The sequence below is a fragment of the Scyliorhinus canicula genome, chromosome 2 (assembly GCF_902713615.1).
Source record: "Scyliorhinus canicula chromosome 2, sScyCan1.1, whole genome shotgun sequence".
NCBI lineage: Eukaryota > Metazoa > Chordata > Chondrichthyes > Carcharhiniformes > Scyliorhinidae > Scyliorhinus > Scyliorhinus canicula.
Genome location: NC_052147.1, coordinates 100,532,141 through 100,551,214, shown reverse-complemented (window position 1 = coordinate 100,551,214; position 19,074 = coordinate 100,532,141). Strand labels below are relative to the sequence as shown.

The 19,074-nt window shown below is 46.0% G+C and overlaps 1 protein-coding gene across 1 annotated transcript in view; it reads right to left on the bottom strand.

Annotated features, from left to right (window-relative positions):
• ltk (leukocyte receptor tyrosine kinase) overlaps positions 1-19,074 on the bottom strand; it is a 261,905-nt gene that overhangs the window by 112,818 nt on the left and 130,013 nt on the right. The window contains exons 8-10 of the mRNA XM_038784003.1: positions 18,529-18,711; positions 16,448-16,546; positions 9,980-10,132 (exon numbers count right to left, since the gene is read on the bottom strand). Coding sequence (XP_038639931.1) covers positions 9,980-10,132; positions 16,448-16,546; positions 18,529-18,711 — 435 coding nt within the window. The remainder of the gene's footprint in view (positions 1-9,979; positions 10,133-16,447; positions 16,547-18,528; positions 18,712-19,074) is intronic.

Genomic DNA, 19,074 nt, shown 5'->3' with positions numbered 1-19,074 from the left:
CAATACAGAGACAAACCCATCCCACTGACAATACAGAGACAAACCCATCACACTGACAATACAGAGACAAACCCATCCCACTGACAATACAGAGACAAACCCATCACACTGACAATACAGAGACAAACCCATCACACTGACAATACAGAGACAAACCCATCACACTGACAATACAGAGACAAACCCATCACACTGACAATACAGAGACAAACCCATCCCACTGACAATACAGAGACAAACCCATCCCACTGACAATACAGAGACAAACCCATCACACTGACAATACAGAGACAAACCCATCCCACTGACAATACAGAGACAAACCCATCCCACTGACAATACAGAGACAACCCAACCCACTGACAATACAGAGACAAACCCAACCCACTGACAATACAGAGACAAACCCATCCCACTGACAATACAGAGACAAACCCATCACACTGACAATACAGAGACAAACCCATCACACTGACAATACAGAGACAAACCCATCACACTGACAATACAGAGACAAACCCATCACACTGACAATACAGAGACAAACCCATCCCACTGACAATACAGAGACAAACCCATCACACTGACAATACAGAGACAAACCCATCCCACTGACAATACAGAGACAAACCCATCACACTGACAATACAGAGACAACCCATCACACTGACAATACAGAGACAAACCCATCCCACTGACAATACAGAGACAAACCCATCACACTGACAATACAGAGACAAACCCATCCCACTGACAATACAGAGACAAACCCATCACACTGACAATACAGAGACAAACCCATCCCACTGACAATACAGAGACAAACCCATCCCACTGACAATACAGAGACAAACCCATCCCACTGACAATACAGAGACAAACCCATCACACTGACAATACAGAGACAAACCCATCCCACTGACAATACAGAGACAAACCCATCCCACTGACAATACAGAGACAAACCCATCCCACTGACAATACAGAGACAAACCCATCACACTGACAATACAGAGACAAACCCATCCCACTGACAATACAGAGACAAACCCAACCCACTGACAATACAGAGACAAACCCATCACACTGACAATACAGAGACAAACCCATCACACTGACAATACAGAGACAAACCCATCACACTGACAATACAGAGACAAACCCATCCCACTGACAATACAGAGACAAACCCATCACACTGACAATACAGAGACAAACCCATCCCACTGACAATACAGAGACAAACCCAACCCACTGACAATACAGAGACAAACCCATCACACTGACAATACAGAGACAAACCCATCCCACTGACAATACAGAGACAAACCCATCACACTGACAATACAGAGACAAACCCATCACACTGACAATACAGAGACAACCCAACCCACTGACAATACAGAGACAAACCCATCACACTGACAATACAGAGACAAACCCATCCCACTGACAATACAGAGACAAACCCATCACACTGACAATACAGAGACAAACCCACCCACTGACAATACAGAGACAAACCCATCCCACTGACAATACAGAGACAAACCCATCCCACTGACAATACAGAGACAAACCCATCACACTGACAATACAGAGACAAACCCATCCCACTGACAATACAGAGACAAACCCAACCCACTGACAATACAGAGACAAACCCACCCACTGACAATACAGAGACAAACCCATCACACTGACAATACAGAGACAAACCCATCACACTGACAATACAGAGACAAACCCATCACACTGACAATACAGAGACAAACCCATCCCACTGACAATACAGAGACAAACCCATCACACTGACAATACAGAGACAAACCCATCCCACTGACAATACAGAGACAAACCCATCACACTGACAATACAGAGACAAACCCATCCCACTGACAATACAGAGACAAACCCATCACACTGACAATACAGAGACAAACCCATCACACTGACAATACAGAGACAAACCCATCCCACTGACAATACAGAGACAAACCCATCCCACTGACAATACAGAGACAAACCCATCCCACTGACAATACAGAGACAAACCCATCACACTGACAATACAGAGACAAACCCATCCCACTGACAATACAGAGACAAACCCATCCCACTGACAATACAGAGACAAACCCATCCCACTGACAATACAGAGACAAACCCATCACACTGACAATACAGAGACAAACCCATCCCACTGACAATACAGAGACAAACCCATCCCACTGACAATACAGAGACAAACCCATCCCACTGACAATACAGAGACAAACCCATCCCACTGACAATACAGAGACAAACCCATCCAACTGACAATACAGAGACAAACCCATCACACTGACAATACAGAGACAAACCCAACCCACTGACAATACATAGACAAACCCATCACACTGACAATACAGAGACAAACCCATCACACTGACAATACAGAGACAAACCCATCCCACTGACAATACAGAGACAAACCCAACCCACTGACAATACAGAGACAAACCCAACCCACTGACAATACAGAGACAAACCCGTCACACTGACAATACAGAGACAAACCCATCCCACTGACAATACAGAGACAAACCCAACCCACTGACAATACAGAGACAAACCCATCACACTGACAATACAGAGACAAACCCATCACACTGACAATACAGAGACGAACCCAACCCACTGACAATACAGTGACAAACGTCCATCACACTGACAATACAGAGACAAACCCATCCCACTGACAATACAGAGACAAACCCATCACACTGACAATACAGAGACAAACCCATCCCACTGACAATACAGAGACAAACCCATCCCACTGACAATACAGAGACAAACCCATCCCACTGACAATACAGAGACAAACCCATCACACTGACAATACAGAGACAAACCCATCCCACTGACAATACAGAGACAAACCCATCCACTGACAATACAGAGACAAACCCATCCCACTGACAATACAGAGACAAACCCATCACACTGACAATACAGAGACAAACCCATCACACTGACAATACAGAGACAAACCCATCACACTGACAATACAGAGACAAACCCATCACACTGACAATACAGAGACAAACCCATCACACTGACAATACAGAGACAAACCCAACCCACTGACAATACAGAGACAAACCCATCACACTGACAATACAGAGACAAACCCATCCCACTGACAATACAGAGACAAACCCATCACACTGACAATACAGAGACAAACCCATCACACTGACAATACAGAGACAAACCCATCCCACTGACAATACAGAGACAAACCCATCCCACTGACAATACAGAGACAAACCCATCCCACTGACAATACAGAGACAAACCCATCACACTGACAATACAGAGACAAACCCATCACACTGACAATACAGAGACAAACCCATCACACTGACAATACAGAGACAAACCCATCCCACTGACAATACAGAGACAAACCCATCACACTGACAATACAGAGACAAACCCATCCCACTGACAATACAGAGACAAACCCATCACACTGACAATACAGAGACAAACCCATCCCACTGACAATACAGAGACAAACCCATCCCACTGACAATACAGAGACAAACCCATCACACTGACAATACAGAGACAAACCCATCCCACTGACAATACAGAGACAAACCCATCACACTGACAATACAGAGACAAACCCATCCCACTGACAATACAGAGACAAACCCATCACACTGACAATACAGAGACAAACCCATCCCACTGACAATACAGAGACAAACCCATCCCACTGACAATACAGAGACAAACCCAACCCACTGACAATACAGAGACAAACCCATCACACTGACAATACAGAGACAAACCCATCACACTGACAATACAGAGACAAACCCATCCCACTGACAATACAGAGACAAACCCAACCCACTGGAAATACAGAGACAAACCCATCACACTGACAATACAGAGACAAACCCACCCCACTGACAATACAGAGACAAACCCATCACACTGACAATACAGAGACAAACCCATCCCACTGACAATACAGAGACAAACCCATCACACTGACAATACAGAGACAAACCCACCCCACTGACAATACAGAGACAAACCCATCACACTGACAATACAGAGACAAACCCATCCCACTGACAATACAGAGACAAACCCATCACACTGACAATACAGAGACAAACCCAACCCACTGACAATACAGAGACACACCCATCACACTGACAATACAGAGACAAACCCATCACATTGACAATACAGAGACAAACCCATCCCACTGACAATACAGAGACAAACCCATCACACTGACAATACAGAGACAAACCCACCCCACTGACAATACAGAGACAAACCCATCCCACTGACAATACAGAGACAAACCCATCCCACTGACAATACAGAGACAAACCCATCCCACTGACAATACAGAGACAAACCCATCCCACTGACAATACAGAGACAAACCCATCACACTGACAATACAGAGACAAACCCATCCCACTGACAATACAGAGACAAACCCATCCCACTGACAATACAGAGACAAACCCATCCCACTGACAATACAGAGACAAACCCATCACACTGACAATACAGAGACAAACCCATCCCACTGACAATACAGAGACAAACCCATCACACTGACAATACAGAGACAAACCCATCCCACTGACAATACAGAGACAAACCCATCACACTGACAATACAGAGACAAACCCATCCCACTGACAATACAGAGACAAACCCAACCCCCTGACAATACAGAGACAAACCCATCCCACTGACAATACAGAGACAAACCCATCCCACTGACAATACAGAGACAAACCCATCACACTGACAATACAGAGACAAACCCATCCCACTGACAATACAGAGACAAACCCATCCCACTGACAATACAGAGACAAACCCATCCCACTGACAATACAGAGACAAACCCAATCCCACTGACAATACAGAGACAAACCCATCACACTGACAATACAGAGACAAACCCAACCCACTGACAATACAGAGACAAACCCATCACACTGGACAATACAGAGACAAACCCATCCCACTGACAATACAGAGACAAACCCATCCCACTGACAATACAGAGACAAACCCATCACACTGACAATACAGAGACAAACCCATCCCACTGACAATACAGAGACAAACCCATCACACTGACAATACAGAGACAAACCCATCCCACTGACAATACAGAGACAAACCCATCCCACTGACAATACAGAGACAAACCCATCACACTGACAATACAGAGACAAACCCATCACACTGACAATACAGAGACAAACCCATCCCACTGACAATACAGAGACAAACCCAACCCACTGACAATACAGAGACAAACCCACCCCACTGACAATACAGAGACAAACCCATCACACTGACAATACAGAGACAAACCCATCACACTGACAATACAGAGACAAACCCATCACACTGACAATACAGAGACAAACCCATCACACTGACAATACAGAGACAAACCCATCACACTGACAATACAGAGACAAACCCAACCCACTGACAATACAGAGACAAACCCATCACACTGACAATACAGAGACAAACCCATCCCACTGACAATACAGAGACAAACCCATCACACTGACAATACGGAGACAAACCCATCACACTGACAATACAGAGACAAACCCAACCCACTGACAATACAGAGACAAACCCATCCCACTGACAATACAGAGACAAACCCATCCCACTGACAATACAGAGACAAACCCATCACACTGACAATACAGGAGACAAACCCATCACACTGACAATACAGAGACAAACCCATCCCACTGACAATACAGAGACAAACCCATCCCACTGACAATACAGAGACAAACCCATCACACTGACAATACAGAGACAAACCCATCACACTGACAATACAGAGACAAACCCATCCCACTGACAATACAGAGACAAACCCATCACACTGACAATACAGAGACAAACCCATCCCACTGACAATACAGAGACAAACCCATCCCACTGACAATACAGAGACAAACCCATCCCACTGACAATACAGAGACAAACCCATCACACTGACAATACAGAGACAAACCCATCCCACTGACAATACAGAGACAAACCCATCCCACTGACAATACAGAGACAACCCACTGACATACAGAGACAAACCCATCCCACTGACAATACAGAGACAAACCCATCACACTGACAATACAGAGACAAACCCATCCCACTGACAATACAGAGACAAACCCAACCCACTGACAATACAGAGACAAACCCATCACACTGACAATACAGAGACAAACCCATCACACTGACAATACAGAGACGAACCCAACCCACTGACAATACAGTGACAAACGTCCATCACACTGACAATACAGAGACAAACCCATCCCACTGACAATACAGAGACAAACCCATCACACTGACAATACAGAGACAAACCCACCCCACTGACAATACAGAGACAAACCCAGCCCACTGACAATACAGAGACAAACCCATCCCACTGACACTGCAGAGACAAACCCATCACACTGACAATACAGATACAAACCCATCCCACTGACAATACAGAGACAAACCCAATCCACTGACAATACAGAGACAAACCCACCCCACTGACAATACAGAGACAAACCCATCACACTGACAATACAGAGACAAACCCATCACACTGACAATACAGAGACAAACCCATCACACTGACAATACAGAGACAAACCCATCACACTGACAATACAGAGACAAACCCATCACACTGACAATACAGAGACAAACCCAACCCACTGACAATACAGAGACAAACCCATCACACTGACAATACAGAGACAAACCCATCCCACTGACAATACAGAGACAAACCCATCACATTGACAATACGGAGACAAACCCATCACACTGACAATACAGAAACAAACCCAACCCACTGACAATACAGAGACAAACCCATCCCACTGACAATACAGAGACAAACCCATCCCACTGACAATACAGAGACAAACCCATCACACTGACAATACGGAGACAAACCCATCACACTGACAATACAGAGACAAACCCATCACACTGACAATACAGAGACAAACCCATCCCACTGACAATACAGAGACAAACCCATCACACTGACAATACAGAGACAAACCCATCCCACTGACTATACAGAGACAAACCCATCACACTGACAATACAGAGACAAACCCATCCCACTGACAATACAGAGACAAACCCATCCCACTGACAATACAGAGACAAACCCATCCCACTGACAATACAGAGACAAACCCATCACACTGACAATACAGAGACAAACCCATCCCACTGACAATACAGAGACAAACCCATCACACTGATAACACAGAGACAAACCCATCCCACTGACAATACAGAGACAAACCCATCACACTGACAATACAGAGACAAACCCATCCCACTGACAATACAGAGACAAACCCATCCCACTGACAATACAGAGACAAACCCAACCCACTGACAATACAGAGACAAACCCATCACACTGACAATACAGAGACAAACCCATCACACTGACAATACAGAGACAAACCCATCCCACTGACAATACAGAGACAAACCCAACCCACTGGAAATACAGAGACAAACCCATCACACTGACAATACAGAGACAAACCCACCCCACTGACAATACAGAGACAAACCCATCACACTGACAATACAGAGACAAACCCATCCCACTGACAATACAGAGACAAACCCATCACACTGACAATACAGAGACAAACCCACCCCACTGACAATACAGAGACAAACCCATCACACTGACAATACAGAGACAAACCCATCCCACTGACAATACAGAGACAAACCCATCACACTGACAATACAGAGACAAACCCATCCCACTGACAATACAGAGACAAACCCATCACACTGACAATACAGAGACAAACCCATCACACTGACAATACAGAGACAAACCCATCCCACTGACAATACAGAGACAGACCCATCCCACTGACAATACAGAGACAAACCCATCCCACTGACAATACAGAGACAAACCCATCACACTGACAATACAGAGACAAACCCATCACACTGACAATACAGAGACAAACCCATCACACTGACAATACAGAGACAAACCCATCACACTGACAATACAGAGACAAACCCAACCCACTGACAATACAGAGACAAACCCATCACACTGACAATACAGAGACAAACCCATCCCACTGACAATACAGAGACAAACCCATCACACTGACAATACGGAGACAAACCCATCACACTGACAATACAGAGACAAACCCAACCCACTGACAATACAGAGACAAACCCATCCCACTGACAATACAGAGACAAACCCATCCCACTGACAATACAGAGACAAACCCATCACTCTGACAATACAGAGACAAACCCATCCCACTGACAATACAGAGACAAACCCATCACACTGACAATACGGAGACAAACCCATCACACTGACAATACAGAAACAAACCCATCCCACTGACAATACAGAGACAAACCCATCCCACTGACAATACAGAGACAAACCCATCACACTGACAATACAGAGACAAACCCATCCCACTGACAATACAGAGACAAACCCATCCCACTGACAATACAGAGACAAACCCATCCCACTGACTATACAGAGACAAACCCATCACACTGACAATACAGAGACAAACCCATCCCACTGACTATACAGAGACAAACCCATCACACTGACAATACAGAGACAAACCCATCCCACTGACAATACAGAGACAAACCCATCACACTGACAATACAGAGACAAACCCATCCCACTGACAATACAGAGACAAACCCATCCCACTGACAATACAGAGACAAACCCATCACACTGACAATACAGAGACAAACCCATCCCACTGACAATACAGAGACAAACCCATCACACTGATAATACAGAGACAAACCCATCCCACTGACAATACAGAGACAAACCCATCACACTGACAATACAGAGACAAACCCATCCCACTGACAATACAGAGACAAACCCAACCCACTGACAATACAGAGACAAACCCATCACACTGACAATACAGAGACAAACCCATCACACTGACAATACAGAGACAAACCCATCCCACTGACAATACAGAGACAAACCCATCCCACTGACAATACAGAGACAAACCCATCACACTGACAATACAGAGACAAACCCAACCCACTGACAATACAGAGACAAACCCATCCCACTGACAATACAGAGACAAACCCATCACACTGACAATACAGAGACAAACCCACCCCACTGACAATACAGAGACAAACCCATCACACTGACAATACAGAGACAAACCCATCCCACTGACAATACAGAGACAAACCCATCACACTGACAATACAGAGACAAACCCATCCCACTGACAATACAGAGACAAACCCATCACACTGACAATACAGAGACAAACCCATCACACTGACAATACAGAGACAAACCCATCCCACTGACAATACAGGGACAAACCCATCCCACTGACAATACAGAGACAAACCCAACCCACTGACAATACAGAGACAAACCCAACCCACTGGAAATACAGAGACAAACCCATCACACTGACAATACAGGGACAAACCCATCACACTGACAATACAGAGACAAACCCATCCCACTGACAATACAGAGACAAACCCATCCCACTGACAATACAGAGACAAACCCATCACACTGACAATACAGAGACAAACCCATCACACTGACAATACAGTGACAAACGTCCATCACACTGACAGTAGAAACAAACATCCATTACACTGGCAATAGAGAAAAACTTCCAGCACACTGACAACAGATAAACGTCTATCACACTGACAATAGAGACAAACTTCCATCACACTGAGAATAGAGACAAATCACACTGGTAATAGAGAATCATTCATCCTTTACATTGCCCATTCAGAGCACTTTACGAAGCAACCAGTTCTTGAAATTAGTTTTTACCTGTACAGGTAACATTATCTTTGGCTAAAACTTTGCCACCCAGGCACAGGCACACCATCTTCTTGGACTCTTGGTCCCGTACACAGTTGTCCGATTCACAATGACTGCAGTTGATATGGATCCGGATTTCAGCTTCTCCGTGGCTCTCCATAGCTGTGGACAGAGGTAAAAGCAAAACTTAATCATGTGCATTTGCAGCATATTACACTGAAAAATCAATATTGTGAACCCAAGTCATCGACAGAGCATGGTTTGGTTCAAGAGTTCTGAGCTTTTTATTTTGGAAATCAGCAAATAGTTCCTGTGTTTCAATAGTAGGTTGTAGAGAAACCTTCCCCATTGTCCATTATGACAACAGCACTGTTCTGTTATGCTTCATCGTGTAGCATAAGCTGCTTCCTTGATGTATACTCTGTGTCATGTGAAAGTACCTTTAAGAAATGGATGTTTAAGCAATGTACCTTTAAGAAATGTAGCAGCTCATATTACTGAAGTGATGTCAGGTGGTAGCTGAGTTGAGCTCACTTCTACTTTTAGTTTAAATTTTGAGGAAAAGAGCTTGGGTGTGTCTGTGTTTGCAGTGAGCTGGATTCTGCTGTGATCTCTGCCATGAAAGACTATCTCTGAATCATTTGGGTGATTTAAACTCATAATAGTAATGTGTTTAACCTGATGTGTTTCTGTTTAAAGGTGTTAAGTTTTTTGGAGGTTTGAAGGAACATTTTGAGGGATTATTTAGTGTTGTATTATTTTCGGGGTTATCTTTGAAGTAAGGGGTGGTAAGTGATCCAATGTTTATTTAAAAGGTTAAGTTGAATTCATGGAATAAACATTGTTTTGTGATTAATAACCCACGTGCCCATAATTGTAGTACCACACCTGGAGACCAAGCCGTGTGCTTCAAAAGCAACAATTCATTAAAGGGAGAGGTTGGTTGAACTCCATGATACATTTTGGGGTTCTGAAAATGCCACTCCCATAACATCTGACAAAGGAAGATTCAAACTTGGAGATAGGTTTAACACATTTATTGAACAGTTAACAATTCTCCTAATTGAGTTCGACTCTCCTGCTGATCTTACTACAGTAACTCAATCTAACTAACCAGTCCGCTCTAAGCCATGCGGTGGGTGTGATGCTTCCTGATTTGCACCATCTCTCTGAGTGTCGCCTATGGAAAGAGAAAGAGCATGTGTGCCCTGTCCTTTTATATGGGTAGCCCCCTTGTGGTAGTGTCACCTCTGGGTGTCTTGACTGCCCATTGGTCGTGTCCTATTCTATGTGTTCATTAGCTGTATGTCTGCATGTCATGATGTCTCTGGTGCTCCCACTAGTGTTTATTTAGTCCTAGTGTATCTACATTAACCCTTGTGTATTTACAGTGGTGCATATCACCACACGCACTAAGGTAGAATTTGATTGTCCAAGGTGAGTGCTCATCCTACTCCCTTTCCCAGATCCTCCACTTGCTATTTCCAGCCTCTCTTTCCTGCTACAGTTGAAAATCAATGGGCGCAATTCTCCCATCGGAAGTCTAAGTCCCGACGCCCGAGTGAAAACCTGTGTGTTTCACTCCAGCGTCGGAGGCCGCTCCCAGCCCCCCTATTCTCCCGCCCCCGGGGGGCTAGGAGCGGGACCGCGTCATTTACGTGCGCCGGGCCTTGGAACGGCGTAAAAGCAGCGCCGCGTAAATGACGCGGTTGCCGTCCTCCCCGCAAGATGTTGGATGGATCTTGCGGGGCGGCGGAGGAAATGGGGTCCTACTTCAGAGAGACCGGCCTGCTGATTGGTGGGCACCGATCGCGGGCCAGACACCTTTTGAGGCCCCCCCTCCTGGTGCAAGAACCCCCCTCCCCCCCCCCCACAGGCCGCTCCCGCAGCGTTCCCACGCTGTTCCCGCCGGCAGCAACCAGATGGGAACCTGCAAACGGCGAGCGGCGATTCTCCCAGTGGCCAGCCGTGAATCTCGCCACGCCGTTTTGGGGGGGTGGGGGTGGGAGAATCGCGTGTGGGTGCCGGGGCGGTGTGGCGGGACTCTCCCAAGTTTCCTTACCAAATTACTAGAATCACAGCATCTTACAGCACAGAACATTGCCATTTGATCCATCCGTTCATGTGTCATGACTTTGACCGACCATTCAATTCATCCCATTCCTGCCTCTCTGCACCGCAATATCTTCCCCTTCAAACATTTACAAATTTTCTTTTAAAACGTAGGGCAAGATTTCACTTGTTAGGTCAGGACCCTGACTCAGGGTGGAATCAGGGTCAAACCGCGCACAATGTGGAGAACAGTCACATGGCAGTGATTTCCCTTTAAATGGCCAGAAGACAGGCTTGCTGTCCAATAAAGGATGATGGAGAGTGGCGGGCCCTCAAACCTGCATGGTCAATAGAAGTGTCCCCACTGATGCTGCAGCCTGAAATTCAGGAAGAGATGGAGAGAGGGCACCTTCATATTGAAGCAGAGGTTTGGAGACAGGCTGATTCCGGAGGCCTCTTAAAATGGCAGTCAGAACCCCAATGTTAAGTCCCACCAGCATTTCCGGCAGATCCCATTTTTGGCAACGTGAGAAGGGGCGAGGGTGTGAAGAACATGGATAGGGAACCTGAACACAGCTGCACCATTTGAAATCAGTGCAGAGTTCAAACAGACTCCATTTTTGCTGTTCCAAAGGTCTTAACTCGCAATGTGGGAATGACCAATTTGTGCAGAATGTGTAAATGTTCATGAAGGATGGAGAAGGCCTGTTTCAGCGTCAGGCTGACTCCCTTTAGAAATGAAAAATATCCAGTCTGCAGCTGTCAGAGTAAAAACAAACACTCTCTGCTGGAGAACATTGATTGGCAGGCCATCTGGGCCAGAATTATGGGATTTTCTGTTCCTGCACCCTCACCCACGGATTTCCTGGCAGCATAGGGTGGTTTCAACGAGAAATCCCATCGACAAGCGACGGGAGTAGAGAATCCCAACGCCAACGAATAGCGCACTGCAGAGAAACCCGTGGCTGGGGAGCTGCTGAATCTAGTCCCTTGTGTAGCTGAGAAAAAGCCATTACCATCTGCTGCAGAATCAATAAACTCAATTGATGGCATTTCCCACGGGCTATTATTGCAGCTGAGCTCATTAATAATGCCAGGCTGAATTACAAAAGTGCCAAAATCACTTATCTTAGCAGGGAGAGGGGGGTTGAATTCACATTACAATTAACAGTTTTAACAGTAGAGGGGCAGGTAGTATTGAGGACGCAGGGGGGCTGCAGGAGGACTTGGACAGGCTAGGAGAGTGGGCAAAGAAGTGGCAGATGGAATAGTGTGGAAAAGTGTGAGGTTATGTACTTTGGTAGGAAGAATGGAGGCATAGACTATTTTCTAAATGGGAAAAGGCTTAGGAAATCAGAAGCACAAAGGGACTTAGGAGTCCTACTTCAAGATTCTCATAAGGTTAACGTGCAGGTTCAGTTGGCAGTTAGGAAGGCAAATGCAATGTTAGCATTCATGTCAAGGGGGTTAGAATACAAGACCAGGGATGTACCTTTGAGGCTGTATAAAGCTCTGGTCAGACCTCATTTGGAGTATTGTGAGCAGTTTTGGGCCCCATTTCTAAGGAAGGATGTGCTGGCCTTGGAAAGAATCCTGACAGTGGAGAATCCAGCCCAATATCTCTTAATGGGTTTCATGAAAGAGATTTATTTCTGTATCAAGCTAGTGAGAACTCTTTAGATTGGTAGATTTTTTTCAATCTCTAAATGGCTTTTGAGATATTCCCATACTAGATACAGGGTGAGTGGCTATGGAGGGGATATTAGCTCATGGCATGAAGGTATGCATGCAGTGGCGTGGGGGTGAGAAGTGAGGGATAGAGCGCCTTTTGTAAAACTGGGCTGATGTTTCAGAAAACAGAGGCAGGTCTTTTAACCAGCCCACCTCTGCACTCACCCACCTCCTTGGCTGCCTCCGAATTGCCTCCCCTCCAGACTCAATCACTCCCCTACTGCCATGGAGAAAATATTGCCCACAGCCGGCATGGCAGGCTCCCGACCGCTGGGACCACACGTGGTTCGCGCCATTGGGAACTCGGCCCATCAGAGGTGGAGCATCGCGGGTGGGTCCGATAATTATATGCAGATGCGCGGCACGCCTCCCGATTACACCGATTTGGAGGAGGTGGAGCAGCGCGAACGGGCGTCAAACTGCTGCCTGCCACGATTCCGGCGTCGGGAGTCATTCTCTGTCTGTTCGCCATTCCTGATTTCAGTGCCAGGCTGCGGAGAATCCCGCCCATTATCTTTAACTTCCTCAGTAAGTCAGGGATGGGTGCTTCTTGCTGAGTTTTTTTAGTGAATGCATTTTGTTAAATATTTTAAGTTGTTTCTTTAAATGTTTCCCACTGCCAAATTCTTTATTCATTGCCAAAGTTTTTAGTCCAATTCCAATCAAAATTAGCCAGTTCTCTTCTCATACCTACGTATTTGGCTTTGCCTGAGTTTAAGATTATTTTTGGGACTACAGTGTGATGCTTTCAAACTCAGTATGGAATTAAAATTACTTTTTCTCAATGGATCTTTAACTGTGAGGTTACTAATTAATCCTGCCTCATTACACAAAGAAAGATTTAAAAAAAGCTTTATCCCTGATTGGTTCCTAAGGTATTGTTCCAGGCAACTCTTCCAACAAATTGCCACAAAAGCTTCCGGACTCATCTTCCAGACCATCTTTGCCAATCTGATTGGCCCAATCAATATGAAGATTAACATTCCCCACAATTATTGCATTTCCTCTGTTACAAACTCCAATTACTTTTTGTTTAGCACTCCAATGATATCACTGTGGTAAAAGGCCTATAAACTACTCCCACCAGCTTTTTCTGACTTGTTATTCCTAATCTCCCATACTGATCTCCTGGGCCAAGATCTGTTCTCACTAGTCCTTTAATACATCCTTTATCATCAGCGCTACTCTTCTTTTTCTATTCTGTCTGTCTTCAGAATTATGTGTGCCCTGGGATATTTATTTCCCATCCTTGGTCACCTTGTAACCATATCTCCGTAATGGTGATTGGATCTAAGCCATTTATCCCTATTTGTGCAACTCATTCATCTATCATATTGTGAATGTTTTGCACATTCAGATAAACAAAGGCCTTTAATTTTATATTTTTAACCAATATTCTTTGCATGAACCTCATTCGTTGATGCACTGTTGTCATTAAGCGCTCTGTCCCTTCCTGTCCCAATTTTCTTACCCAAAGCACTTTGCTGTTGTATTGTCTCAAGTATTTTCTTCAGATTTTTAAAATTCACTTCCACCTGACACACCATCCCTGCCATTAGCATGCATCACTACCTTTGGAACACCCGGTCATTGCTGAACAGAACAATACCATCTCCATGACTGTCCTCTATCACAACCACTTTGCACTTTATCCTTTACACTGGCACTATTCATTGTGAATATCTGATTCCATAATGCATGCGTATTGGAGGTATTACAACTTTTATTTGTAAGAAGATAGCTTTTAGGTTGGAGAGTAAAGTGGTAAATGTAAGACAAATGGAAAAAAATGATTAAGAACCTCGGAGACAACCCTAAATTGTGTGTGAATCAAACCAGCCTGGGTTATTTACTTAAATATAGGGGGTGATTCTCCGAGCCCCGTGCCGGGCTGGAGAAGCGCCGCAACTGCGCCACGACGCCCCGACGCCGGCGCACAATTCTCCGAGGTGCGGAGAATCGGCGCCATTTGCGCCGGCGCGTTTCACACAGCACCGACCGCGGGCTGTTGGAATCGGCGGGGCCGCTGATTCTCCAGTCCGGATGGGCCGAGCGGCAGCGCGGAAATGGCAGAGTCCTGCCAGCACTGTTCACCCCTGGTCGCTGCCGGCGGGAACTCTGTGCGAAGGGTCGGGGGGGGGGGGGGGCAGCCTGTGGGGCGGGTCAAAGCGATCATTCACCGGTGGGGGTCTCCGATGGGGTCTGGCCTGCAATCGGAGCCCACTGATCGGCGGGCCGGCCTCTATCCCCCTACCTGACGGGCCCTTGAACCATTCTTTCATTGAATGCGGGCATCGCTGGCAAGGCCAGCATTTGTTGCCCATCCCAAATTGCCTTTTAAATGAGTGGTTTGCTAGACCATTTCAGAGGGCAGCTAAGAGTCAACCACATTTCTGTAGAACTGGAGTCACATGTAGGCCAGACCGGTTAAGGGCATCAGTGAGCAGCTGGGCTTGAGCAACAATCATTTCACTGTTACCATTACGGGCACTAGCTTTTATGTCCGATGCCGGGGTGGGATTTGAACCTATATTCCAGAGCATGAGCCTGGGTTCAATGACATTACCACTACACCACCTCATCTCCATCACCTCATCCATTAAATAAGAGTAAATCATTTTTGAGAAGCAGAAGACTTTGCTGGAGAATGGTAATATCTAAGCACCAGATTGGCTGCCCATCATTTCTCCTTACCTGCTAATGGGTGCAGATAGATCTCTCCAGCCTGATTGACAAACGAAATTCCGTCATAGCCGTCCGCTGTGATCCCATCAGTTAAAGATGCATCTCCACCTGAAAACAGGAGAGTCTCATACTTATATATTATACTGTTGCTTAGCTACTTTTTCCATTAAAAGTGTTGTTTACAAGACATTCAGTCTTGGCTCAGTGGTAGTATTCTCGCTTCTGGGTCAGGGTGTTCAAATTTCCCCCCCCCCCCCAAGGACTTAAACACAGTTTCTCGGCTGAGTGAGTTGAAGGTGCCACTTTCCAGGTACTGAGATTCCGCTTGGCCTCTCAGATGAATGGGAATGACTCTATGGCATTGTTTCAAGGAAGGACAGGGGAGTTCTCCCTGGTGTCTCAAAGGCTATCAGCTTATTAGCTCATTGCTATATGTGGCAACTTGCTGTACATTGGCTGCCTCGTTTCCTACCTGACAAAGATGTCTGCACTTCAGTTGGTTTTGAAACCTTTTGGGCCACCCTGAGGACTTTAGAATTTAGGGCAGCATGGTGGGCACAGTGGTTAGCACAGCCGCCTCACATCACCAGAGATCCAGGTTCAATTCCGGCCTTGGGGATCGTCTATGTGGAATTTGCACTTTCTTCCCGTGTCTGCCTGGATTTCCTCCGGGTGCTCAGGTTTCCTTCCACTGTCCAAAGATGTGCAGGTTAGGTGGGATTATGGGGATATGGCGGGGGAGTGGGCCTAGGTAGGGTGCTTTTTCAGAGGGTTGGTGCAAATTCGATGGGCCGAATGACATTCTGTACTGTCGGAATTCTATGATTCTAGGACCCTAGAGTTATTCTGACTTCTAACATCATCTCAGCTTTTGCAAGCAATTTGTTTACCAACACAGAGGGACAAGTAGATGCAGCAAAACTAACCCTGTGAAGAATGACTTACAGGCAGGAGGATTTTGATTGTTTCAGAGCCAGAATGAAATGGCCAGTTATGCAAATCTTCCTCAAATCAGAAGAACAATTTTTTGCTGTAAATCAGAGCAGCTACTCTGAAGCAGGGCCATCTGAGACTTCAGGGGATTGTCAACCTTGCTCTTTAGCCAGTCACAGACACTCCCATTCGGTACAATCATCGGGGCTGCCGAAAATGGCTGTCATCTTTCATAGCATTTACAGTGCAGAAGGAGGACATTCGGCCCATCGAGTCTGCACCGGCTCCTGGAAAAAGCACCCAACCTAAACCCATACCTCCACCCTATCCCCCACCTCCACGCGAACCCCATTACTCCCCCTAACCTTTTTTTGGAAACTAAGGGTAATTTAGCATGGCCAATCCACCCAACTTACACATCTTTGGACTGTGGGAGGAAATCGTAGCACCCGGAGGAAACCCACGCAAACACGGGGAGAACGTGCAGACTCCTCACAGACAGTGACCCAAGCCGGGAATCGAACCTGGGACCCCGGAGCTGTGAAGCAATAGTGCTAACCACTATGCTACCTTGTAGCCCCCACTATGCTACCGTGCTTTGCAAGAGTAAATTGGGGATTTTGGGATGGGGTCAGCCAATATAATTTCTTTTGCAAAAAAGAAATTTAGAGTATCCAATTCATTTTTCCCAATTAAGGGGCAATTTAGCATGGCCAATCCACCTACCTTGCACATCTTTGGGTTGTGGGGGCGAAACCCACACAAACACAGGGAGAATGTGCAAACTCCACATGGACAGTGACCCAGAGCCAGGATTGAACCTGGAACCTCGAGGCAGCAGGGCTATCCTACTGCGCCACCGTACTGCCCTTTCTTTTGTAACTTTCCAAAGGAGGAATACTGTACCTCAAAGTTTGAAAGCGACTAGAAATGGTAAAATGCTATTGGTCCCTCTGTCTTAATGTACAATTCAATAATATCTGAATGATTCATCGATACAAGTAGTACAGAACGGCTCTGACAAATGGCCACCGACCTGAAGTGTTAAACTCTGTTTCTCTCTCCACAGACGTTGCCTGACCTGCTGAGCGTTTCCTGATTTTATTTCAGATTTCCAGCACATGCTTTGTTATACAATACATTTTGCCAGGACTTACCTCTGTATCCACCACCTCCTCCTCCTGACGTGCAAGCCCCACCACCCCCTCCAAAGCCGCCATGTGTTGCCCACTCCAGCTTCTTCAGAGCTTGGGGGCACGCACTGCCCCCATGAGCACCTTCCATGAGAGACTTTCCTGACCAAGGATACTTGGTGATGTCATTCCAACCACCGCCTCCACCTGCAGGTCAGAGGTGACAACCAATTAAATTAGACTGAAGAGGTTTGGACTATTTTATAAGCAGTCTAATTTGTCTAATTTATCTACCTCAGTCAAGCTTATCTTCTTCCTCTTAATTCAGATGTGACACGGAATCTCAGTAGTTAAATAGTCGCCTCCCAACCCAGCGACATGGGACGGGATTCTCCCTTTCTGAGACTATGGGCGAGATTCTCCACAAATGCAGAGTCGTAAAGGCTGCCGTGAAACTGGCCGTGTTTCACGGCAGCCTTCACGCCCGTTCCCAGGACCCGATTCTCCCCCCCCATTGGGGCTAGGAGCGGGACCCCGGGAATCACGGCGTCGTGGCCTTAACGACTGTCG